Source organism: Zonotrichia leucophrys, chromosome 15 (genome assembly GCF_028769735.1).
Source record: "Zonotrichia leucophrys gambelii isolate GWCS_2022_RI chromosome 15, RI_Zleu_2.0, whole genome shotgun sequence".
Lineage (NCBI taxonomy): Eukaryota > Metazoa > Chordata > Aves > Passeriformes > Passerellidae > Zonotrichia > Zonotrichia leucophrys.
This window is the reverse complement of record NC_088185.1, coordinates 10816307-10841565: the sequence shown is the minus strand read 5'-3', so window position 1 is coordinate 10841565 and position 25259 is coordinate 10816307. Positions and strand designations below refer to the sequence as shown.

Sequence of the window (25259 nt, the reverse complement as noted above, 5' to 3'; positions counted from 1 at the left end):
CCTCGGGCGGCTTCCCGCGTCCCCCGCCTCAGCGACGGCGCTTGTCCCGCGCTAAAGAACACTGCTCACAGATCAACCCCCCCTTTGAAGAACAGCCTCGCAGCCGTATTCCCATTCCGGGTCTCCCCTCAGAAATGAACCCCTCCCTACACGGTGTGCTCCCTCAGGAATAACCCCCTCACACACGCCATGCCGGCAGCGCCCTCCCACTCACAGCCTCAGCCCCGCCCCTGGCCCCGCCCCCCGCGCTGTTCCCGCCCTCCCGCGCGGGACGCGGCAGAGGACGCGGCGGCGGCGGTGTGGGAAGATGGCGGCGGCCGCGGCGCGGAGCAGGTACGGACACGGCGGGGCTGGGGCTGGGGCTGTCATCGTCATTGTCGCTGTCACTGTCTCTGTCTCTGTCTGGCCCCGGCAGCCCTGTCTGACAGCCGGCACCCCGCGGGGGAGGAGGAGCCGGGCCGGGGGCCGCAGCCGCCCCTTTCTCGCCCCCCTCGTTCACTGACGTTTCCCTAGCGGGGTGAGTGCGGTTGTCTCTGCAGCCTTGGCCCTGCCCTTGGCATGGGTAGGGAGCCTTGCCCTCCTTCTCCAAGCTGGAAAGGAAGATAAGCGGTTCAGGTATTTTAAGAACGAGAAGCGTGTGGCCCTGTGCAGTTCTGACTGGGTTTGCAGTCCGTAGCTGTCAGAGTGGAAGTGCTGAGCAGCGGTCGGTGGATGGGGAGCAGCTGCAGCCCCTCGGGTTATGCGATCCGGGGCATGGCTGGGAGCAGGGGCACCTGGCCGGGCACCGAGACTCCTCTAGAGGAGATATCCTCTTACGGCTTGTGCTTTTCATAGCAACCAAACAGCTTAAGGAATGCTGCTTCTCGGCCACTGTTCCCTGTTCTTGGATAGAACACACAGTCCGCTTATTCCCCCTTCTCTCTCAAAACCTGGAGCAAACACCTTGTGCACGGTGTTCTGTTCTGTTACCTCCGGCCCCAGTGTTGTCCCTCGTCCAGAGATGGCTGAAGACACAGAGGGGCTGCAGCTAAAAGGGAATTTCTTGGCAGTTCCTTCTCCATCACCTCCAGTCAGGTGGGAGAGGGAGGGGGTCAGTACTCCAGCTTGCATTTGTACCCACCCACGTCAGGCTGTCAGGAGCAGGGAAGGTGAGACTGTTTTTAGTTTTGTTGTCTTTGCCTGGTTTTAGGCAGGTTTCAGAGTAAGATGGAAACTGGTTTTCCAGTGTTGGACACCAAAAGCGATTTTGGTAAGAGCTTAGGGTTAGGTGTTGTGTCCTTCGCTGTCTGAGGAGGTACCGAGTCCCAGTGCCCTGCCCTGCCTCAGCAGTGGGAGCAGCTCCTGGATGCTCCTGTGGAGCCAACACAACTCGTTCTGTTCTGACTGCATTTTTGTATACACTAATATGTAGGAAAGCTAATAAATGTCTCAAATACTAATGCTTTAGGCTGCAGTTAAGTTTTAACAATGTTTTCCATTACTTTTTTAGGATTTGAAAACTCTTCTGCTAAATTTAAGTCTATTGCTAATTCGATTAGTTCTTTATTTCTTGACTCCCTTAGAAGTAGCCCAGAGGCTCCCAGCTTACTGATGAGCAAGTGCTCCTTTTATCCCAAGTGTTTTAATATGTTGTAAAACAGGCCTTGTAAGTGCACAAATTAGTGCAGGCCTGGTATGACCCAAAAGCATCAGGTGACCTCGTTGTTCATGACAAATCCCAACGTGTTGCTCTGTAGAACATACAGGTTCTGTATGTTCAGCACTTTTTCTGTCTTGTTGTGAAAATAACATCCTGGGAGATGATGCAGCAGTGGGGCACGTTTAGCATGTGGGTACAGGAATGTGGGGCTTGGGGAGGGAGGGTCTCTCCTGTCACATTTGGGTTAATGCAGGGATTTTAACAGAGACCATGAAGCTGAAGGGCACAGTGAGATATTCTGACACTGTTGCAATAGGGATAAGAGAAAACTTTAGCTGTTGGTCATTGGATGATATTAAAGCACAGTCACCAAGTGTGCTGACATAATGGTGTGACTTCTAGGTAAGAAATCTGTAGATTCTTCTTTGAAATAAAGGGATCATGCCTATATGTAACTCAGTAGGCACCTGAAATTAAGTCTTTAAACTCTTAATAACCACTTCCTGAGGTTGAATGGCCCCAAATGATGCAATAGCTTGTAAGCTACTGAAGTAATTGTGTCCTCCGTGTATCTGATCGAGAGCAGATGAAAGGCCAGAGGGCAGATGAAGACATCCCAGCTGTGGCATTGCCTCCTGAGAGTGAGCAGGTTGCACAAAGATCTGGTTCTCCCTAAGGGTCTGAGCCTGTTGGGGTGGGAACTCTGTCCCTCTCCTCCCTGTGATCCTGTCTGACAGCAGGATGTTGCCAGGCCGCAGTCAAATAAATACTTGTTTAAACTTGCTTATTTACAGACTTGGAACAGTTCTTGTACAACTGGATGCCTTCTTGTCAGATTTATTATCAACATGAAATTAAATATTATTAAACACACAAAAAGCCCTGGGTGAACCCTTTCTCTATATTGGCCAGTTCCAAGTCTATTCTAGGGATTTTCAGAGGGGGCAGAACCACTGTCACTGCAGTTCACCAGTGAACAGAGTGATAAGGTAAATTCTAAAGAAGAGCTGCTGTGCCTGGCAGCCTTTTTACTTTTTCAGCTACACGACTTGGTCTAATAAATGCCATTGCTTCTTCATAGAATCCAAAACTCCCCCATGCACCCTTCCTCCTTCCCACGAGGATGGTAAGGTAAAACATGAACCAAATCCTGAGTGTCTCTCTAGACAGTTGCTGTTGTAGGAGGTTCTTAAATGACACAGTTGTAGCAGCCCAGTGGAAATGGAATAATCCCAAGTACTTAACAATAATTATAAAAGTTACCACTCCATTTGCATTTTAGAGCTCCAGACAGGCCAAGATACAGTACATGCTGATAACATAAATAAAGGACTGTTGGCAAGATCAGCATCTACAATACTCAGAAAAGTATCACTGTTACAGCAGCCCAAAAGGAACATGTCAATATTTGTTAAGAAAAAGAAAATATGAAGATGCACTTTAAATAAATACCTGCAGGAGCAGTTAGATGTTGGATTTTTCAAATTTTTCTTTAGGAAAGGAGTAGACCACAGGGGACTAGGCTCAGTGGAAATTTTATGATAACTTGAGTAGACTTTCCCCTCTGTTACTCAGCTGCTAAACATTAGATGGTCACTATGGTGAACTACTGAAATGTGCATTATTAAACATTTGTACTTCAGCAGCCACTTCTTGTTTGTTGTATTTCAGCTTGCTGTGCAGCTGTAACCTGCTGGTGCAGAGGAACCTGTGTGTTAGAGCTGGAGTCCTGTGGAAGCAGCCTCCTTCCAGGACATTCTTCAGTGGTAAGTGATGGGTTGTAGTACAATGGTTTCAAACTCAGGGTCACTCACAGTTAATCAAATTGTGTCTCATATTGGGAAAGATATTTTTTTAAATGAAAGAAGTGGGAGTCCAGCATCAAAGACCAATTAATGGCATTTCCTTAGACACAAGCTTCAAATTGTGTTTTCCACATAGTAAAGGAAGTATATTTACCTTTTTAACAAGATTCATTATGAGCTGTTGTTGTTTTGTTGCTTTCAAACTTTACAAAAGCATGTGAAACTTTTTCTAGTGAAGATGATTCCTGCATAGCAAATTAAAACCCATGAGTCATAGGTTTATTTTTTAATTAATTTCTGCACTTTAGTTAGTTTTCTCAGGAGTCTGGAGTCCAAAAATTATTTTTTAAAAACACAATATAATTTATCAGAAAGACATGTTCATGTTAGGACAGTGTTTTTACATTTTAAAAAACCCACTTGAATGAACTTGATGAGCAATAATTTGTGTACTTTCCACACCTACTGAAGTGACTGACTGGGAAAGGCAACATCAAACTTCTGCATATTTATAATATTCAACTGTATTACCTGCTTTGTAGTGCTGCTCTTACCAGGTGTTCACCTTGAAAAGTCAGAGAGATTGAGATTTCAGCAGTTTAAGAGCCCTATAAGAATAAAAAGGTATAAATATCCTTTTATGTTTCAATCTGTAGTTGTAATTTGAATAGATCAGGAAATCAGAGTAAGTTTACATGAAATGTTTAGGACTTGGTTAAAGTGGTACTTGCACTTGATGTTTCTGTAGCTGTGAAGATCAAATATTACTGTTTGGTTTTAAGGAATATTTATAAACTTGTAGCATGTGCATTGCCATATATTAGTGTCACAAATAATAATCTTCAATTTTTGTTTCCTTGCCAGCTGAGCTATTGGTCCCATTTTCCAAAACCATTTCTTTGGGTTAACTGGCCTGTCCAAGTGCTTTGTCTGGCATATCATATATGGATATTTATTATTGAAAAATACGCTTACACAGATGAATAAAACAGCAGGGCTTTGTTGTCTATAAATCAAAATCATTACAGAAAAAAAATTTGCAAGTTGAGACATAATGCAAAGTTGTTGATCACAAGGCAGAAAAAGTCATTTTAGTCAAAATTAGCTTTGAGTTTTGAACAACTCAACGCTTTAGCCTGACATTTTCTAATTAATTGATATTTTAGAGTCTGATTTGGATTTAAAGGAAAGATAATTTCTCTAATTTTATCTCTATCCCTTATAATGTCCTCCTCTAAGTGTTTGTGTCATGTCCTGGAAGAAATTCTTAATTTGGACAGAGTAATGAAGCAGCATTTATGTTACTGCATCTGCCATTTATGCATCTGGATAAACTAGCAGCAGTTATGCATCTACACAAGCTAGAGCTCTCATGCCATTATTCAGTTTCCTTTCTCGTCCTGAATTTTCCACTTTCTGAGGAAATGTGTCTTTTTCACCTGTTGTAGAGAAGGAAACTGTTACTAAGTTTTATTCTCCTTTGCTGAGAATACTCAGTGTTTAAGAGAATTCTGGAAGAGTTTGGCTTTATCTGTGAGGGCTTCAGATTTAGGGTAGTATCTAAAAATGTTATATTAGTACATTGAGAGTCCTGCACTTGTTTCTGGTGGCTCTTGTGCCAAGGATGAGCTCTCCACACACTCTCATGGTGCTTTCCAGGGAGCATCATTGGAGAACACAATGTTCAGCTGAAATCTGAGCAGTGCCAGCTGCCTAAACCTGGCTCTGCTGCCAGAATCAGTAACTCCTGTTCTTGTCTTAGAATTTGTACACTTGTGTGGGAAAGGTGTGGAATTTTGTCAGGGCAAATAAGCCTGACAGTGGCATGTTGGATGCCTTTGCAATGATAATGTTTTGGAGACCAGTTCCAGAAGTGTTGTTTCATTAATGCTGGAGATGGGGAAAAGTCAACTCTTCATTTATCAACAACTTAAATTGTGTTTGCTGTGGCTTGTGGAACACCCCATGGTTTGGTCACTGTTACAGGAAGAGAAATGTTCACATGGGTGTAATCAATGCTCTTGAAACAGAAACTGCTTCTCTCTGGATCCAAACCAGAAAAAGCTGTTCTTGCTGAGGGATTTTGGTCTGGGAATTTGTGAAGTTGCTGAAATAGCTGGGCAGCTTTGCTAACTTAGAAGCAAAGATGTGGTGGAAGGGAGTTAAAGGCTTTAGGGCTAAAGAGTATCACTGGTCTGTGTACAGACATTTCTGTTGAAATAGTGATACAAAGTTGAAAGGTTGTAGAGTCTTTGTAAATTCAAGTAAGTCAGTCTTTTTAAACATTCAGCTGTTCTAAATGATCCCTCTCCTTCCCTGAGCATTGTTCTTTAGGAAAGAATAATTTTAGAATCTTACCTGTAACTGTAGTTGCTGCCTTGTTGTTTTTCTCCCCCAGAAAAGAAAATACTTTTTTTCTTAAAGAAAGAACAAAGCTGGTTTTGTTTTATGATGCATTTAGGATATATGGCAATATTTTTAAATCATGAGTGTAGGAAAGAAATTATTAAAAAATATTATTTTGATAAAACAAAATGTGGACAAGAACTACTTTTATTTGGCATCTTTTTGCAGCATCATGGCTGAATGCTTCTAATCAACTAAATTCCTTAGAACTAAAGCCTTCCAGACTTCAAAACAATTGTGCTTTGTCTCTGTGTGAACCTAGAAATAGAGTTGGTGTTGGCTGAATTCTTTTGGTTGCTAGTGCATCCTTTCATAGTCAAACCCTAAGAAGCCTGACTTTAGAGGAAGTTAAACTTAATTTGGTTTTATTCTGGTGCATGCAAGTTAATGATTGCTGTGGAAATGACAGGGCATTTTCTGTCAGGTAGAACTGAGAACTTCCGACTGGCTGGCAGGCAGACCTGAGCAGCACAGTCTAACACTGACTGAGCCCTGGACAGATTTGTTTTCTCTGAAGGTTTTGGAAGGGAAATACTCCTACAGCTGTGCCTGCCCCATGCTCGGTCTGTTGCCTGGTGACCACACTGTGTCCTTGTATTTCCCAGTGACTGCAAGGCTGGACTTAGGCAGGAGGAGCTTGGTATTTACTCAGTAAAAACCGGATTTAATACTACACATCTCTTTGTTTCATGTGGTGACTTGTATTACAGCAGAAATGGGCCTGTTTTCCTGTTACCCACCTACTCTAAAACAGGTCATCATTTCCTTCCCTCTTCCAGTTAGCTGTACAGTCTGGGGATTCCCTAACTGTAGTGAAAGCTTTAATGACTGAGAAGCACCAAGCTTCACTGTGGTACAGATTGTTCCCCAGCAGATTATTCCACACAGTACCAATGTTCTCACAGCTGGAAACTCACAGTGCTGCCAGACACTAATTCTGTGTCTTTCTCCACGGGGCTTTCAGGGAGCACAGTTTATACATATTTTGGGGAGAAGAATGTTGGAAGCATGTGAGGTGGCAGAGACAGGGATGAGGTTAAAACCTCAGATGACCAATTAGTGTTGGTCAGTTGAGTTACAGTAACTTGGTAAACTGCAATAACTGGAATACTCAGGAGCATCTGTACATACCTTCTGTGACAGATTTATTTTCTAATCACATTTTCATCACCCCAGCTCATATCCCTCACTGCACAGGGTTGCTTTCTCTTTCCTGTGTAGCTGTTCTCTCTCCTGAAGTCTGGGATTTTTTGTTACAGACAGGAAGAAGCTTCACACTGCTGCAGTGCGCCAAGTCTTCCGCCTGCGGCCCTTCCACGTTCTGGTAGCTACAGGTGGAGGATATGCAGGATACAGAAAATATGAGGATTACAAGTTGCAACAGCTGGAGAAGAGGGGCATAGAGGTGCCTGTGAAGCTTGCAAGTGAATGGGAGGTAAGAAAACTGGGGCAATTTTACTTCTGCCAGGTTTGATGCAAAGTTCCTTTGCTTCCATTTCAACACAGGAGTCTTGAATTTGCCTCTGTTGACAACGTGTTCTTGACAGCTCATGGAACTAAAGTTTGTCACTTCAGTAACTCATTTGGCTGAAGCCATGATACATTAGCAACTGCCAGCAACTCCTCCATCTTTCAGTGTGGCTGACACCATATGTGCTTTACAAGAAAGCTGAGATGGAATGAATGCCTGGTTAATAAAAATTTACCTGCTTTGTGAATTGTCGGATCTCAAGATCTCAGTCCTGAGATGCTGAGCCACCGAGACCCATGGGGGGCTCGGGAGTCCTGGAATGTTCCAGAAGTGTCTGGTGGCTGGACTTTGACCCTACACAGGAGACGACAAGGATGAGGGCTTCACAGGGTGAATGGTGAAGGGATTAGTTAATTAGAGGGTGAGACACAAGGTTTAAGATTTATGTACAGGGGGGTTTAGAGGAGTAAGATGGAGGAATTGGGGTGTGTCCTGTCCTTCTTCTTCTTCCTCTTCTCCTCCATCTTCTTTGGCCACGGTGGCACCTTTCTATTGGTTATTACTAAGAGTACACCGAGTTATAACAATAGATGGTATTGGGGAAAAATGATAAATATTGTATACGTAGCAAAGGGTATAAAGATACGTGGCTGCCCGGAGGGCAGAGACAGTGTGCCCATGGCTGACTGCTGAGCAGATCTTTGTTCGGCTGGAAGAACATCTTTTAGATAAACAATTAATAAACATAAAACCAGAAAGAAGAACTGAAGCCTCTTCTCGTCCTTCGATACGCGGGCTGCCCCAAGGCCACCTCGGGCCTTTCCAGGCCCCTCAAACAGCCGAGATAAACCGGACAGTGAATGAATATACAGCAAGACCTTTTTTTCATAGGTTTTTTTTTTCACTTAGGTCTGTAATTCCTCTTGTTGATCCTGAGGGATTTTTGCCTTTTCCTTTTGGATTCCAAGGAGTTGAGAAATTATTGTGGAATTGCAGGTGGTGTGTATGGTGTTCATAGGTCAAACACCCATTGCAGCATTGAAGTAAATACTTCATGACTTCCTGTAGCTACTGTATTGCCTTTGAAGCATTAAGTTTATTGTTCAACTCCATGTTGGACAGTTTAAAATACATGTGGTGTTCTTCCACACAGCCAGATGAGTGCCTGCTTCAGTGTCACTTCTGAAGGCAAGGAGTTAAAGATTGTAGGATTGTAAGGTTGTGTGGGAGATGCTTCAGTGTGACCTCTGGCACTGCAGTTTCTTTGCATTCCTGAGCACACTGCTGGTGTGTGAGTGATTTGGCCACGTGCCTGTGGGAGACTAGGCTGGAATCCCTAAATTTCAGTAGTGACCAAAACCAGATATGATCCAGACAGTCCAGATGCTAACAGCTTAGCCTGTGATAGCTCCTCAGGAATCTGTCTGTAAATCTGTCTCCTGTATATTCTCATCATGCTGAAGTTTGTTTCAAATGGGTTCTGATTAAAAAAAAGAACTGGTAAGTGTCCACAGAGGATTTATTTAACAAGGCAATGTCAATTCAGTTTTGATGCTTGAAAACAAATATTCTTTTGTTATTGTTCATACTTTTTGGTATGAAATTGGGTAATTCTCTTATTGCATTTGCCCTCTTTCATTGTACTGATATGCTGATTTGTTATTATTTGGTGAGACTAAGAGTGTTGCTTTTGATGAAACAGCTTTAAAGGATTTGGTTTTTACAGTGGGGAAACACACAAAGAATTTCAAACTGATAAGCAGGGCCCCAGATGCAGCAGACCCCAGTAGGAGACACTAACAAGACATCCCAGTCCTTCCTGATGTGTTTGAGTTCTGTTGAATGCTTCTGTAGGAAGGAAAGGAAGCTCAATAGTTATGAAGAAAAAGAGAAACTGTGGTCAGACATTGCAAGAAATATTCCAAACAATGAAGGATTCAAGAAAAATAAGAGCTGCATTGTTCCTTTTTATTGTAGAGTGAAGTGGGTTTTTTGCTGACCTATCATTTTCCATTGTTTTGGGTTTTTGCATCACTGGGCTCACGCTAAGGGGTGTGGAAGGGGGGTGCTGTCCTGTTTTTAGGGCAGAATAAGCCCTTGCATAGGCAGAGAGAGACCAAGTGTGATTGAATGGGCTTTGAGCGAGTAATGCAGAACAAGGGACTGGTGCGTGTGCCCTCACTGCCGAGCTGCTGCTCCGAAGTTCTGATTCCACAGGGGAACGTGGACCCTCTTCCACCTGCCAGCTCTGTGTGAGGCACACTGCCCTGCTTCTGAGAAGACAGATATTAAAGGTATTAACCCTGCTGAGCTGGCAGGGGAGCTCCCCTGTAGCAGAGGTACACGCTGGGAGCCTCACTGAGGTGTGCAGCATTTTTGACTCAATTACAGTCGGTACACTTGTGTGGTTTTGTTTTGCTTGAGCTTCATAAAAGGATGGGGCAGAAATTAATCTGGTGCAAGTCAAGTGTCCCTTAAGTTTCTCCACAGGGAAAGACAGAACTACTGTTTCTTTAGCACAGACCTTTTCTTTGTGTCATTTTCTTAGAGACATTCTGTCGCTAATAGCTTGAGCTGATTAACGCCTTAGTGTCTCCTACTGTGAATACCAGTGGGGATCAGCTTTCATTTAATTAGATGAGGTAAAGCAGAGGGCTTGGAGGCAGACAGGTAGATGTTTATCAGATGGATGGGAGCTTATTGTTCCAAATCTTTGCTGTCACAGAACATTTCCTGGCTGGGATCTGCATGCATGGCATGCCGTTCATATGCTAACTAGGGACACTTTGCTGCTTCTTACCTGGACACCAGGGCACTGTTGATACAGGATCAAATAATTACTGTGGGAAAGCTTGGCCAGAGGGGGGGTTTGGAGGAACACAGTGAGCAGATGAACCAGAGTTTTGAGAGCGGAATTTTGAGAGTGTCCTTTGCTCCTGTAGTTTGTTCTGTTCTGTTCTGTGTAAGGAAAAAGCAGTGTTTATTGGAGTGACATGCCAGAAAAGCACAGTAAATGTCTGTGGAAGTGAGCTGCACTGTTCAAACTGCAGCTTAGTGTTGTTTTAAAAACAACTTAATTCACCAGCAAAGTGTTTGAGCACTTAGGTTTAGGATCTGGATTCTCAGAATTGAGAACAACAGTGTTTCCTACTGATGTCAGGAAGTGCTTGTATTTATGTAACAGAGGATACTGGAGCTCATATGGCAGTACAATACAGAAGGTGCTTTTCTTGGCCCAGAAAAGACATTTAGTATTATGGTAAGAGGTGTGTTTCAAGTTTAGGAAAGAGCTAATCATGAAAGAATATCTGATTTTTTTTTTTTTAAATTCGATTTCAGAAGAAATATAATCTCCAGTTGGTTTCTTATTCCTTATTCTTGCTCTCAGATTCTGATGCTTGGAGTTTTATTGAAGCATCTATGCAATTATAAAAAAAAATCTTCGTAAAGTGGTTCAAAGTACACAAGAAAGATGTTCAGAAAATGTTAAAACCAGTAACATTTCAACAGCATCAGATTGTGTAAAGGCTGCAATGGTGTAGATGTTTTTCTCGGTTGTCTTGGCAAATGGAACCAAATAAAACCAGTTTGGGTTTGTGGGTTTTTTTAAAATCTAAACAGTGGGAAGAATTTTTGACTAGATGAGTCTGTTCTGTCTCGTGCAACTTCCTGAGCGCCTTGCTGAGCTTATGGAGCACTTTAGCTGAGCTTTTCGGAAGCAGTTTGTGAGATTGGAGCACACTTGGGTGCTTTGGCTGCCAGTGCCTGTGTGGGATTGTGTTCCCGCACCCGGACGCGCGGTGGGAAGCTGTGCCAGGCACAGAATCCGCATCGGTGCCTTGCTCCCCGACGAGTCTCTTTCCGCGTTGTCCGGGCCAGCGCTCTTTGGGAAGCGCCGATCCGCAGGAGTGCCTGGCCCTTGTGGGCAGCCCGTGTTGCGGAGCCCTCCGCTCTCTTCCTTTGCGTTTGTGCTGCCCTGGCCCCTCCTCCAAGGGAAGGAGCTGCCGAGCAGCGCCAGTGGCTGGAGCCGGGGCGGGGCAGGGCCGTGGGCCCGCGGGGTTCCTTAAGGCCGGGCCGGGCCGGCACCGCCCGGAGCGAGCGGAGCGGGGCAGGGAGCGGCAGCCGGCGGCGGGAGGTAGGAATGGAAAAGAACGGAGCGGAGCTGCGGCCCCTCCGCTCCCCTGCCCCGAGAAGGGGCCCCGGGGGCGGGATGGCTGCGCTGCCATGGGTGGGGGGTTCGCAGTGCGCTGAGCTTTGTTCACGTGTCTGAAAACTGCTTTGAAAGGAAGGGTCGGTGTCGTTTTGGCGATTGAAGGCGGAAAGCCGGGACGAAGGAGACTTCCCTGGGCATCAGGTAAGGGCTATCGGACCGCAGGGCAGATGTGCGAGGGCTGGCGGCCAAGGGGTGATTCACTCTGGCTTGCTGGAAGTTCCAGGTGATGTTCCAAAGTCGACTCATGAGTAATCTCTGAGTATATTTAGGCAGAATGAGCCTGCTGGACCAGCCCTATCGGAGTCCAGAGTCCCGCGGGGCGGACGGGGGGCCGAGGAGCCGCCGGGGCTTTTGCGCAGCTTCCGCCGGGTGCTGCTCTGTGGGGAGGATGTAACGCGGCTTCTGCTTCCTTTAGAGGCACTTTCTGGAGCTGAGAGTTTGCTTTACTGATATCTTAAACTGAAATAATGGGGCGATAGGAGGGGGTGTTGTTCTAAACCGTTAATTGGAAATTACTACTACAAAGTATTAAAAGGGTGCCATCAAATTTCATGTCACTTTGTAAATAAATAAAGCTTTGTGTCCTTGCTTCACAGAAGATCTTTGAGACTGTATAACAGGCTTTTGGCACAGAATTCAGAACCCAGAGCCCAGTTAGGATGTTCTAAAATACTTCTTTTCTCCCTGCTCTATTTATACAAAGTAACTGAAACAGCATTGTAAAGTTACGGGAAAGCAATAAAAAGGTTTTTCCTAATCCACGAAGAGAAAATGTATAGAAAGGCTTTTTTAAACGAGAAGTAAAGCATTTCAGACAGTGCGGGTAGATGCAGCCGAGCATGGCACATTTCATTAGGCAGCGCTGGTCAATCGCGAGCGGCCCCGTTGGAAAACTCCCGGCGAGCTCCCGAGGGCGCTGCCCGGCAATCCCGCGGCCCTGGCAGACGCTCAGCCGGGCTCAGCTTTCCAGCGGCACCGGGCGCTTCTGTTGTGCGCTCCGAGTCCGGGAGTCCTGCCTGGGTGTGGAGCATCCAGTGTTTGTCCTGCCGGGCCGCCTGCCGAGAAGGTTGGGTGGGAGCAGGGATGAGATATTAATATCACTGTGATATCAAACAGTGACTGCTGGGAAAGGAACGGGAATTTAACAACGGGCACCCAGTACCTCGCCCCTGAGTGCAAGACCGTAGTTTTTGCTGGCACTCGAGTACAGCACTGGGATGCGTTCAGTGCATTTTTTAAACAGTAGTTCTGTGACCAAATGTAGAAAGTTTGACCAGAGGGCTTTGAGCACTGACCAGCACATTCCAAGCCTAATGATTCATGTTTATGGTTTAAAACCAAGGCTACAGGTTTGCAGTTCAGTTGCACATTAGTCTTTCTTGCAACTGCCTTGCTGTGTCTTTTTAAAACTTGAGAGAAGGATTTGAGTAGTTCACTATTTGACAAGTAATTAAAAGAGGTCACTGGATTTGATGCTTATTTGAGCTGACAGAGTAGAAGCTGTGGCATAGCTGGCAGATTAGCAGTTCTCTGAGGTAATTCTCTATGGATTCATACCTGCTGCTAACTGCTGCTTTATTAGCCCAGAGTGGATTCTGGGTGAGTTCAACAGGTGAGGGAGTTTGGGAATGGTCTGCAACCCCTACAAACCAAACATTTTAAAGATTTTTGTCTTAAGCTGATGATGTCTAAGCTGACACAGGCTGTGGGCACTGCCTGCACCCCAAGAGGTCCAGCTGTTGAGATGCCAGTATGTGAGTTCCTCTGTCATGAGCTGTCTGATGAGCAGTTCTTGTTCCTTTCCCCATGGAAAGCAGGTAAATTCAGGGAGGATTTTTCATTTCAGCCTCATGACACTGTAGGAACTGCATGTTACTTCTGGGCCAGCCACAGCAGGCATGTCAGCACCTCAGCAGGACTCAGGTATTGGCATCCTGGTGAATGTCATGAGGGGAGCAGAACAGAACTTCAGAGAAACTTCTTTCTTGGCTGCACACAGTTTTTTTAAGAGGTGGAGAAAAAAATCTTGTAACACCCATGTTTTTCCTTTCCTGGAGAAGAATCTCACTTGCCCCACGTTTTTTGTTTTGGACTGAAGGGTGGTACTACCCCCTTCATCAGGCTGCAGAACATTTCAGTGTCTGGTTTTTTTTAGGGAGCAGGTCAGCTGTTTATCTGGGTACATGCTTCCATAGAATCATGGTTACTCAGCTGAGAATACAATAATTCCTTAAAAGTGTTTTGAGGGATAAAATTGGATTTTACTGGAAGAGCTTGTGGGTTACCTCCCTTATCCTGAAGGGAAGAGCACTGAAGTAGATGTGATAAGATGTGTTTGCTCTCTCTCTGCAGGGGTGAAGGTTGCACAGGAGGAGAAGGGATGGGGAGCAGGGTTCCCCCCTGGCTGCAGGAGCTGCTGGGCTGGTGCTCTGCTGCTCCTGCCCAGCTCCAAACCAATTCCCTCCCCACAGTTCTGTGAACACACGTGTTCAGTGTGAAAAATAATTCTGTCTTGGTCAGATGAAGTTTCTTTTGAAACAATGTTGTCGATTTAGCTTGTTGCTGTTTAAAATTAAGTATTTACTAATTTCTGATGTTCCCGAAGTAGCTCCCCTGTGCTCCTTGATGCTTTTCTTTGAATTTTGATAGGATTTTGGCTAACTGCTTTCAGCATTTTACTATACAGATGGCATCGTTTTTGTTGTGTAGGAGTTTCTTGTGCCAGCCAGAGAAAGACTAAATGATATTTTAAATAGGAAAACAAAAAGAGTTGGCACAAGGCTCAGGGAGGAAGGAGTGTTTTGAGTGCTTTCACTGAGCTTAAATTTCCCTTCTTTCAGTTAGCTGGGTTTCTATTTTAATTTGCAGTTGTTAAAATTCAGCTTGAACAACATGCACAAAGGTCTTGGAACTTCCTGACACACAGAATACCATATAGAAATTTTCTACCTGAGAAAAATACTCTAATGCAGGATCTCCAGAGGTGTGTCTAGGGAGTATCTGCAATATTTGGAGTTGAAGGCCAATCAAAATACACAATTACTGCTTGAATATTTTCCTTTTGAGGCCTCACTGGGATGCCATTTGCTAGTTAATTCTAGCTTTTCCTGCTGGTCCTCCCACTCCTCCTGCATTATCCCTATTACAATACAAGCCTTTCCCTCAGTCAGAGCAACAGTGCTCTTTTTCATCTACTCTGTCAGCCAGAGAGTTTTCACAGTGCTTAGAAGGCTTTGGAAACAAGGAGGGTTTTTTTTCATTTGTTTTCAACCCAGCTTTAGCAGAAAGCAGAAGTGAAATGGAACCACGAGAGAGTCAGCCCTGCAATCGTTCTGAGTATTTGGTTTAATCTTGAGGTGAGATGTAGCTATCTGACTTCCACTTCTTCCAGCAGGACTCCCTTAACAATCCAAACCCAGTCACAGGAGATTCAGAAAATCTATGTTTGAGGTGTGTTCTGTAGAATTAAAGAGGGAAATGTCTCTGTATATTTAGAATGCTTAGATAGAAACAGTGCAGCCTTTGGTCTTTAAAAATCAAACCAGCTACCAAACAGTTTCCTACTGTTTTGTATTTTAGTTCTACTAGACATTAAAACTGTGACAGTACTGAAAGTCACATAATAGGCACATAACACTTCTTTTATACCCAGTTATCAAGCTGGCCCTAAAACTGGCTTTTTTTGTATGTATCTGGTTATTTGTAGAAGAGTGTCCATTACCTGTTCCCTTAACTGAGTGTTTTTAGATGGAAGCAGATTTCCGCAGATGGATATTTGTGTCTGGCAAGAGTTGTAAAACAGAAAGACATTCCTTTCTGTTCTGTTTTGTTCTTTACAAGCTGGACACTAAGTGCAGGAAAGGATTTTTGGTGCCCAAGAGTCCAGAACTCTTAGCAGCAGCTGCTGCACTGCAGAATTGAAGCTGGGAGTTATCTCCTCCTCCTCCTCCTCCTCCTCTTCTCCGCCCCACTCCTCCTCCCAGCCTTGCATTCAGGCTGGCGCTGGGATGAGCTGTGCAAGGCCAGCTGGCTGCTCCTCTCACTAGAGCGCTGCTGCCCAGCAGCCTGGGACACACTGCAGGGTGTTTTTTGGGGAGCTGGGCTTCAATGGCCACCCGGACTAGCAAGAAGCAAGGACTGCTCATATGGACAGCTCATTTTTATCGTGTGCAGAGTCGGCTTTGTAGTGGGATGTTGAAATATGACACAATGCCTGTTTGTTTGCAATAGCTGCAACTCTCGTAGCAGAGATTCAAGTGGGAAACAGAGAGGGAATCCAGAGCCAAACCAGCGGGGGATTTAGGAACTGTGACGCCGAGTCCTCTCTCCTATACCGGAGCAAGCAAAGGAAAGAGAGGTAGAGGAAAAAAGACTGAGCCTTGCAACAGCCGTCACCCTGACGATGTGTCAGTCAAACACCCTGCAGGGACCAGAGCTCCACACAGGGAAATGGTGAGATGCTACAAAGCTTTATCTAACCCTCCACCCTCTTGCTACAACCTCCGCAAAGTTAAAATTCATGTCCGGAGGCTGCGTTCAGGGAACGGCGGCAGCAGCAGCTGTGCCGGGGACCAGCACCCACAGCTGGAGAGTCCAGGCCCAGCTGGCTCTGCTGGTGGGACACCAAGTAGGAGAACTCGTTTCAGGTACTGTTCAGTATTTTCTGCTTTGCAGGAGTGGTGACTGAGGCGGGAGGGAGGCCGGGAGGGTTTCTGGGCAGAAGGAGCGGGAGCCATCTGCGAAGCTTTTGTTTGGCCTAATTACTATAAAGCTCCTTATACATTGTATTGGCAGAGAAGGGCATGCTGTTCCATGACAAGGGGAATGGGGAAGCTTTCATTCCTTTCCCTTCTACTCTCTATCACTAGGAGAATGGAAAAATTAGTTGAGGGGCCGCTCTGAAACCAGGCCAAGGCAGTGAGAAGCCCGAGGGCTCCAACGCGATGCAGCTCTGCAGGGATTGGTCCAGGAGCGACTGCAGTGAAGGGGGGGAGAGCAGCAGGAGGGGGAGAACGGGACCCAACCCGGCTCCTGGCCCGCCTGCCCTGCTGGGTGGTGGGGATGGGAGGGAGAATGTGAAGTGTCCCTTCCTATTCCCATGGCGAGTCAGTCCGGCCTCCTGCTGAGAATCCTGCATTAACTCTGCTAAGACAGCACTTCAGCTCAGGGCTCTTTTTCCCTGTTGCATTAAGATGCACAGATCATTCTCTATTTATTAGTTCTTCAGGGGAAAGAAGTTGTGTTCCCTGCAGAAAAAACATCTCTGAGCCAAAAGCACCATCTTGCATCCCAAAATGGTGACAGTTATACCTGCCTGATACTTTAATTCTGATCCTAGTTTTGAAAAGAACGAGTTGACAAGAAAACTTCCTTTTAAATTCTCAGCTTCTTTCCATCTTGGAAAGACATATGCAGTATTTTGTAGTTCCTGTTTCATGTCACAGGATCCCTTGAGAGAGCGAGCTGTTGGGAGCAGCCAGACTGTGCCACTTCGGTTTGTGTGCGCACGTCGCTGTGTCCTGCTTGCAGAACAGTCTCCTAGCCAGGAGTTCAGTCAGTCATTTCAATAGTCTGCCCTCAGGTAGACAGATTTCCATTTGATAATGTGACCTTGGAAATGCCAGTGGCTTTTTCATGAGTAGAAGCCAAAGAATAAATGGGGACCCAAAGGGTTTTGCATCCAGACCTCCTGCAAGGGTCTGAACTGAGGCCCTTAAAGTCTGTCCTCTGTTAAGCAGCTGAGCAGCTTTTCCCTGTGAGAGTTAGGTCAACTTCTCCCCATGACTATTTGTGCAAAATGAGGTCTCTCTCAGTCAGGACATCCATGTAACGAAAAAAATCAGAGATGCAGCTGGTTATGAGGGGAGTAGATTATTGGGCTACGGAGACTAGATTGTTGTGCAGTAGTAGAAATATTGGCTTTGTCCACATGTTCCCTATTCAGAACCAGGATACTCAGTGAAGGCTTTAAGACCTGGAAACTGGTCTTACCTTTAATTTTTGAGGGTATTATTCATAAAACATGACCTATGAGGGTGAACACCATTATTTGGACTTTTTAGATAAACTGTTCTATTTTGGGAAGGGGAAGAACCAATCAAAATAAAGGAGTAAAGACTTGTAGTACGAAAGATTAAGAAACGTTTAGCAGGAATAACTGACCCAGCTGTCGGAAGCTGGTGGCTCTGCAGCTGAGATGCCTGACCCTCTGATGTTGTGTATGTAATCTTTCAGGTTGCAATTCCCCCAGCTGGCCCTGAGGCGAAGGTTGGGCCAGCTGAGCTGTATGTCTAGGCCTGCTCTGAAACTCCGTTCTTGGCCTCTGACTATTCTCTATTACCTTCTGCCTTTCGGTGCTCTTAAACCCTTGACCAGAGTGGGATGGAGGCCTATGAGCAGGGTAAGTGTGAGCAGCTCTCTCTCAGGTGCCACATCTGGGAGCTGTGTCCTGGAGCTGGCAGCAGCTGGGGGGAGAGCTGCTGCATGCAGGGCAGCCTGCAGATCACTGCTGTGAAAGCAGAGCTGCAATTGGTGCTTCTGTTTAGTTTGCACTCTGGTTGTGTTGATCAATTGCCTCACAGACAAGTGACTTGTTCAGGAGCAGAGAATTACTTTGTCCTCTAATAGTCAGGGAAAGTCAGAAACTTCTGAAGGAATTCAGTCACCTCACAGTATCAGGGCTAGGACAAGGAAGACCAAACCTTTTGGCAAGTTCCTTTTCCTGGTCCTGTTGAAATGGTCTCTTGTTTTTTGTTATTTTCGCACCAAGAGGGTTTGTTCCTCAAGTTCACTGAGCATTTGTAATCCAGCATGTCCAAATGATACACAAATCTCTGCTCTGTCACTGTTGAGACCGGGGTGTGGGATGCCTTGCTCGTAGTAATTCTCCCCACAAATCATGCAATTTCAGAATCCAGCAACCAAGTAAGTATTTTGATTGCAAACAGGAACAAAATTGCCATTCTTAAGCCTATTTCATTGAACATCTGTTCTGTCTGATCCCATCAGCTTGAAAACCAGGCTCCATTGAAGAGAAGGGCTTGCTAGGAAATACTGCTTATGACAATTGGTGTGACTTTATAGTAATATGTACATTTTTGGTGTTGGTAGAAAACAGCTTTTAGAAATTAATACAGTACAGGGCATGTCAAATAAAATGGCAACATTTTTTTCTTCAGTATTTCAGCTTTATAACCTAAAGCACTGTTCATTTAGATGGTTTTATCTGAGTAAGATTAGGTTGGTACTTCCTTTCTGAAATATCCCTGTATGTACACAGGATGGTGATTTGTAAGTGAAACCTTAATTTGTTGTATTTGGTGTGATGGAGCCAGTGCATACTTCTGCTTGTGTTTATGGCTGTGTTTTGCAAGACTTAATCATGAAGGATATGATTGAGAACAAGTGACTCTCACTAAGAAAAATCCCAGGGTTTAGCTGCAAGTTGAATGTAGCTGTTCAAAAACAGCAGTCAGCAGATCACCACTTCCTTTGCAAAACTGGTTTCAGAGTGTTCAGTTCCCTTGGTCCATATTCCCCAGCTTCCCCCAGTTACATCATAGCCATGTGAGCTTCCTGGCTGACAGCAAGCACCACAAACCCCACAAGAGCTGTCTGCTGGAATTATCAACAGAAAGATGTTGTCATCTCTCCACTTCCATCAACAGCAGATACCTCTTGCCAACTTTGTTTCATTTGTTTTCCTTGCTAAAACTTGGGTTTTGGTGCAAGTCCAAAGGTGTATTTCTACAGAAATAAAGGCACTTAATATTCTTGCAATTGGCAGCTCCCATTGTTGTGAGAGAAGGAATAAGGCTGGTATAAATTTATACCTGTGTAGCTGCATTTCTTTGATGGTACTTGTGTCATTAGAGCATACAACACACAGTACTGGGTGTGGGAAGCACCCTCAGTCTGGGGAACATGTCATCCAACACTGAGAAGTTATTTTCCAGTCAATTTTCATTTAGTTATTGACAAAAATTTTTACATTGGTAATGTTAAGCCTTTCTGATGAGCGTTCTACTAGAATATGTGCAATGTCTCTTTTTTCTGTAAGCCTCACATTGGGCAGTTTGCAGTAACTTCAGTGTGGACCTTCAGCCTGCAAAGGAGTGGAAATTCTGGCTTCACTTTAAAGTTATATAAAGTTTCATCCTGTCTCTTGTCTGATCTCACCAGAATGGAGGGAATGACGATGAAGTGCAGTGTAAATTTTTTGCTGCCTTAAAGGCTACATGAATTCAAGGGAGGGGTTTGCAGGAACAGATTGATCCTTCCTGTGTTATGGGGGGAAATAAGGAAGCCCTCAGTGGGCAGAGCACTGACCTGCTGCCATTGTCCCCTCAGGTTGCCCTGTACAAGTCGGTGCCCACACGGCTGCTCTCGCGAGCCTGGGGCCGCCTGAACCAGGTGGAGCTGCCCACGTGGCTGAGGAAGCCGGTGTACAGCCTGTACATCTGGACCTTCGGGGTGAACATGAAGGAGGCAGCTGTGGAGGATCTGCACCACTACAGGAACCTGAGCGAGTTCTTCCGCAGGAAGCTGAAACCGCAGGCGCGGCCGGTGTGCTGCGTGCACAGCGTGGTGAGTGAAAGGGAGGGAGGGCTTACCCTGCACTGCCACTTCCCTCAGCCCCCACAGGAATGGCACTGCTGCACGAGGACTTAATGAACTGCTGACTGGTTCCTTTTCTCTCTTTGCTGTAGATTAGTCCCTCTGATGGAAAGATCCTTAATTTCGGACAGGTAAAAAATTGTGAAGTGGAGCAAGTAAAAGGAGTTACTTATTCTCTGGAATCTTTCTTAGGACCTCGCATCTCCACAGAGGAAATGCATTTTAGCCAGGGTAAGTTCTGTGTCAGTTCTGCATTTATTCTGCTGTGCCCTTTCAGTGTTCTCAGAAATCATAAGAGAGATGACAAAATGTAACATTTTCTTGCACTGTCAGGAACAAAAGCAGGTCTGATTTTTGGTTTGTTTTATTTGTGGGTAACCATGTCATTGTTTAGTTCTTCTCTTTCTCACCAGTGGCTTTATACAGTCATGCCTGGCTCATTCTGATGATCTGAACTGAGCTGCTTGGTTCCTACACTTGACTCCAAGAGCTGTTGCTATACCATGGCTGCAGCACTCCTGCAGTCACAATGAAATGGGCCCAGAAGCACTGGCGAGCAAAACCAACAACATTGGTTCAATGGTTTTGAACATTTTTGAACATTGGTTCAAAACCAACAAACATCTTAACAAGATCCATGCTCAAGCACTACCTGTCTGATGACTTAGAGGACTCTTCACAAATTCTGTTCTTAAAGGACAGCTTTAGTAAAAATTCTGTTGTACTGGATTTCAGTTTCTGCTGTTTTGCTTATGGAAGGGCAAACTCCAAAAGGAAATTTTTCACTGTGATTGAAACAATCCAGGATCTAATTTTCTTAGAAAGGGGCATTTGGAAATATTGGATTTCTGCATGAAATCTATGTTTTTGTAGTCTCACCAATCCACATGAGCTGCATTTAATCCTCTGCTATTGCACAGTCTAACACAGACTGCCTTGCTAAGGTAGATGACTTCAGGAGGAATATCTTTAACCCCTTCCTTTCTCTGCTTCTTCTGCAGCCCCACCTGGTAACTCTTTTCAGAAACAACTGGTCACAAAGGAGGGGAATGAGCTCTACCACTGTGTAATTTACCTTGCACCAGGGGATTATCACTGCTTCCACTCGCCCACGGACTGGACGGTGTCACACCGCCGGCACTTCCCAGGTTGGTTTCTGTTCCTGGGAAACAGCTGCAGAGCAGCCATGGGGGGAAGCACTGCTATGGGCCTCTGCAGAATGAGACACACCAGTGCAGAAACTGGACAGTAACTTGATAGACAGTGGTAGAAAAGTGATTTGTCTCAAACAGTAATGAGTTTTGCAGCTGTAGAGTTTACCAGAGCAAATCACATAAGAATGGTGGAAACAGTAATATTGTATTCAAACTGTTTGAGTTGTTTGAAGTACCCCTTGATTCAAGCTGAGCTGATTTGTTCCCAAACACTGTTTATTCAGTTTGCACCTGAAATGTAGATAGTTCTGCAGCTCACACCAAACAGTAGCCTAAAGGATGATCTTTGCTTGTGCTTGGCAAAGAAAATGCAACTGAACAGTTACACTCCTGGAGCTGGGATCAGATGTTCTTGCAGATAAAAATATTTTACTTCTTGGTATCTAGCAAAACCCTAAGTATTTGGATTTGGTTTCAAACACCATGAGAGAGAGACTGACCCACCACACACATCCTCCTGTGACCCCTTTGTTTTCAGCACAGACTTCTCTTTCATTTGCTCTGCCTGGCACTTGCCTCTCTTCCTACAAATAACTGACAGAGCTGTTTACTGGATCAGCTCCAGTTACACTGAAAACACCATCTGAGTGGCATTACAATATCACCACAAACCAGACAACCTAACCTGAATATTTCCTCATTTCTTCAGGCTCTCTGATGTCTGTCAATCCTGGAGTAGCTCGCTGGATCAAGGAGCTGTTCTGCCACAATGAACGGGTGGTCCTTACAGGTGACTGGAAACATGGCTTCTTCTCACTAACAGCTGTAGGAGCAACAAACGTGGGCTCCATCCGCATCTACTTTGACCAGGTGAGCAGGATCATAGCAGGCATCTTTCTGTTAATGGTTGAGGTTGGTGCAGCATAACAAAATTTAAAAAGAAAAATTATTACCCTGAAATTAGGGTGTTTCACAGTACTGATATTCTAAGACTGATTTAAACAGTGTTGTCTCCAATATAGACAATTTATTCCTATTGCACCTTTGAACTGTGAGTTTGTGCATGGAAAATGTGTGAGTGTTACAGCCCACAGCTGTGGTGATGAAGGAATGCAGAGCACTGAAATCCTTCTCTTCTTCCTTCTCTGTACAGGACTTGCACACGAACAGTCCAAGTTACTCTAAAGGTTCCTACAATGACTTCAGCTTCATATCCAACAACAACAAGGAGGGAATCCCCATGAGGAAAGGGGAACATTTAGGGGAATTTAACTTAGGCTCTACAATTGTACTAATCTTTGAGGCACCCAAGGACTTCAGATTCAACCTCAAGGCTGGACAGAAAATCCGCTTTGGAGAAGCACTGGGCTCTCTATAGGAACTGTCTCAGCAAGAAGATTTTCTATAAAAAGGGACTTTTTTCACACCACTGAGTGTTTCACTTATCAAGTTTGTATCACTCAGCAGGACCTGGGTGAGGAGGAAGAAAGATGTCACTGCTGCATTAAACTTGAAAATATTTGGTCTACATTTACCTGCTGCTGAATGTAGAAACTGAATTGAATGATCATGGATGTATTGGGTACAGCTGCCTTCAAAGATGTTGCCCATGGTGGTTTCAGGCCCACCCTGTGCCTGTAGTCTTTCATGTTCTGCCCTGAATGTGCCACAGGATAATTATGTTCTTAGAGCCTCTAAGTCCCTTTTAAGCCTTCCTAGGCAGGTGCAGTAGGAAAGGGTGGAGGTAGAGATTACCTGTAGTTAAAGGGACACTGACAGGCTGAGTCAGACCTTGTACCTTGTATCTACAGAATCTGATTTACAGACCTTGAGTAAAGAATATATTCTCATATTTATTTTATTCTAAGAAACTCCACCCAAATTTCTAGATAAAAGCAGTCTCTGAATGCACAGATGGCCAAACAGTGAAATTTGCTGGTGTGGCTTCGTGGCCCAAACAAAGCAAAATGTACAACAGTCAGTCAGTACAATGAGTGACACTCATCCCTCATCCTGAGTTTTGTACTGTTAGACAACTTTAATTCTTTTGTCTGACATTGCTGCTTTAAAAATGGGTTTTGCAGTGTATTTTAAACCTGAAAACAGTGTCTACATTCCAGACAACAGAACTTGTCATCTTGCGATTTTCTTTTCTTTTTTAAAGACAGACAAAGCTCTGTGTCCTCTTCCTAATCCATGGTTTTATTTTGCTATTCCAGGCCTTAAAGTTTTTGTCTTTATGAAAGACAGTTAACTTCATCTCTTGGATTAAGGAGTTAGAAGACACAGGGCATATTTTTGCTGGGTGATGTGATGGCAACTAAAGTGTGCTTTTCCTTTCTGCTGTGTATCTTGTTACTTTGTCACTAAATTCTTGAAGAATTAGTTCCTCTGTTAAAGGACAGCTTCAGCTACTTCAGGACCAATTTTTATTGTACAGAGTGAAATGCCCTATGCACTGACTGTGTTTAAAATATTTATGGCTTTTTAAAGAAATCCCGTGTTGCTTCCCAGGTGCCAATCTGGCCCTCCCTTGACTGGGCAACAACTTCATCTTATTTAAAATACAAAACAAAAAACCACACTGGCTCTGACTTGTACCCTCATACTTAATGCTAGGAATGTGCTGGGGGCTGAAATCTTTGTGCTGAAGCTTAACCCACTGTAAAATTTTAAAGCCTCTTTGTGACTTCACATCAAGAAGAGTTAAAATCTAACAAACACCTTGGATCTACTGCATGTGGCACTGACAAAAACCACTGCCAAAGTGAAGAGGAATTGAGTTTTAAAGCAATGTATAAATTGTTTTTTGAGAATAAACTGTTTCAAGTCCCAGCACTCAAACATGATTTTGCTATCCAGAGCTTGTTGGAGTGGACACGCTTATGAAACCTGCCTTTGTGCTTTCTGAAAGATTTCTCCTACTACTTCCTTGCTTGAGCTACTTTTCTGCTACTTCAAGGAGATGACAGGCTCTGATCTCCTAAAGAAACCCTTCTTTGTATGCACTGCAGAAAATAGAATATAATTTTGTTGTACAAATGTCCAGTTTGCCAAGTCCTGTATGCTTAGCTTGTCATCAGGAAGGAAGGGATGATAAACTGCCTCTAAGTGATGCAGCCAGGCATGAGTCAGATGAGGGTGGCTGTTTGGGTGACAAGCAGGAGAAAATTCATTTGGCTCCAGGAGTCAGTGTTTCCTCACACAGGGAGGAGTTTGAAAGCTTGAAGTGGCTCTCAGCCACCTATCTTGTTAAAGTTCTTGGTATTAGCAAGTTTACTCCTGCAGCAGTATAGTACCAGATACAAGTCTTTTTAAACCTTTGAGAGTGAGAAAAGAGTAAGGCAAATATCAGCTCTGAGAGGATAAAGTTTGGGTGAGCTTTTTGATTAAACTTCAGTGTGATGTTAACAAGAGAAAGCAAATTTGTTCCAGTGGATGAGAGAAAAAGACAACTGAATCTTTTCCTTTTTTCCACTGGGGTCTATGACATCCAGACAGAGCCAAAGGAAGTTTAAGCTTTAATTTCTTCCTACTCAGCAGCATCATCCATAGTATCTGAAGGTACATATTAGCCTAGTGATGGAGGATGGGTTGTTTGATGTTTGCTTTATTAGAAATCTCGGAAGGAAGAGAGGATTCAGCATGCAAGTGGCTGTTTATGATGGATTTAATACTGTGCAGAGCGAGCTAATCAACCAACATTGCTTGTGATGCAGGGGCCAGCACTGCACCCCAGGAGTGAAAAAGTTCCTCGAGGGTACTGATAATGCTGTGAATTTCTCCTGCATGGAGAATCCATTTAATTCAACTGTATCAGTAGCACGGTATTTTTGTATGTCAAAGTGTATGACTTACTGACATGAACTCATTTAATTGCAAACATTTTGAAATAAAGAGTCTTATCTGTGTTGCTTATCTTTGTGGCATGACAGGTAACCTAAACTAGGTATTG

General features: G+C 44.5%; 2 protein-coding genes across 6 annotated transcripts in view; one reads left to right on the top strand and one right to left on the bottom strand.

Annotated features, from left to right (window-relative positions):
- The first annotated feature begins 208 nt into the window (after positions 1–208).
- On the top strand, positions 209–25222 carry PISD (phosphatidylserine decarboxylase). Of its 4 annotated transcripts, XM_064727257.1 has the most exons (9): positions 11366–11456; positions 11607–11675; positions 15765–16180; positions 17769–17934; positions 19884–20120; positions 20243–20381; positions 21152–21298; positions 22014–22174; positions 22458–25222. In XM_064727257.1, the coding sequence occupies exons 3-9, from the start codon at positions 15984–15986 to the stop codon at positions 22680–22682; spliced, it is 1272 nt and encodes a 423-aa protein (XP_064583327.1). In that variant the 5' UTR covers positions 11366–11456; positions 11607–11675; positions 15765–15983; the 3' UTR covers positions 22683–25222. The 4 variants fall into 4 exon arrangements, with proteins under 4 accessions (XP_064583328.1, XP_064583327.1, XP_064583326.1 ...); XM_064727258.1 differs by lacking the exons at positions 11366–11456; positions 11607–11675; positions 15765–16180; positions 17769–17934 and adding exons at positions 209–333; positions 3311–3405; positions 7110–7285; XM_064727256.1 differs by lacking the exons at positions 11366–11456; positions 11607–11675 and having other exon boundaries at positions 11714–16180.
- SFI1 (SFI1 centrin binding protein) overlaps positions 21560–25259 on the bottom strand; it is a 29705-nt gene continuing 26005 nt past the window's right edge. Inside the window, exon 32 of one of the 2 annotated variants that reach the window (XM_064727244.1) lies at positions 21560–22204. The gene's annotated coding sequence lies outside the window, so the exon portion shown is untranslated. The remainder of the gene's footprint in view (positions 22205–25259) is intronic. The other variant, XM_064727243.1, reaches the window with a different exon arrangement.

What these genes read in the sequence shown, in the direction of transcription:
- PISD (XM_064727257.1), top strand. Translation starts at nt 15,984, where the DNA reads ATGGTGAGATGCTACAAAGCTTTATCTAACCCTCCACCCTCTTGCTAC. An exon ending in AGTAGGAGAACTCGTTTCAG is followed by an intron (nt 16,181 to 17,768) that starts GTACTGTTCAGT and finishes GTAATCTTTCAG; the next exon opens with GTTGCAATTCCCCCAGCTGG. An exon ending in TCCGCATCTACTTTGACCAG is followed by an intron (nt 22,175 to 22,457) that starts GTGAGCAGGATC and finishes TTCTCTGTACAG; the next exon opens with GACTTGCACACGAACAGTCC.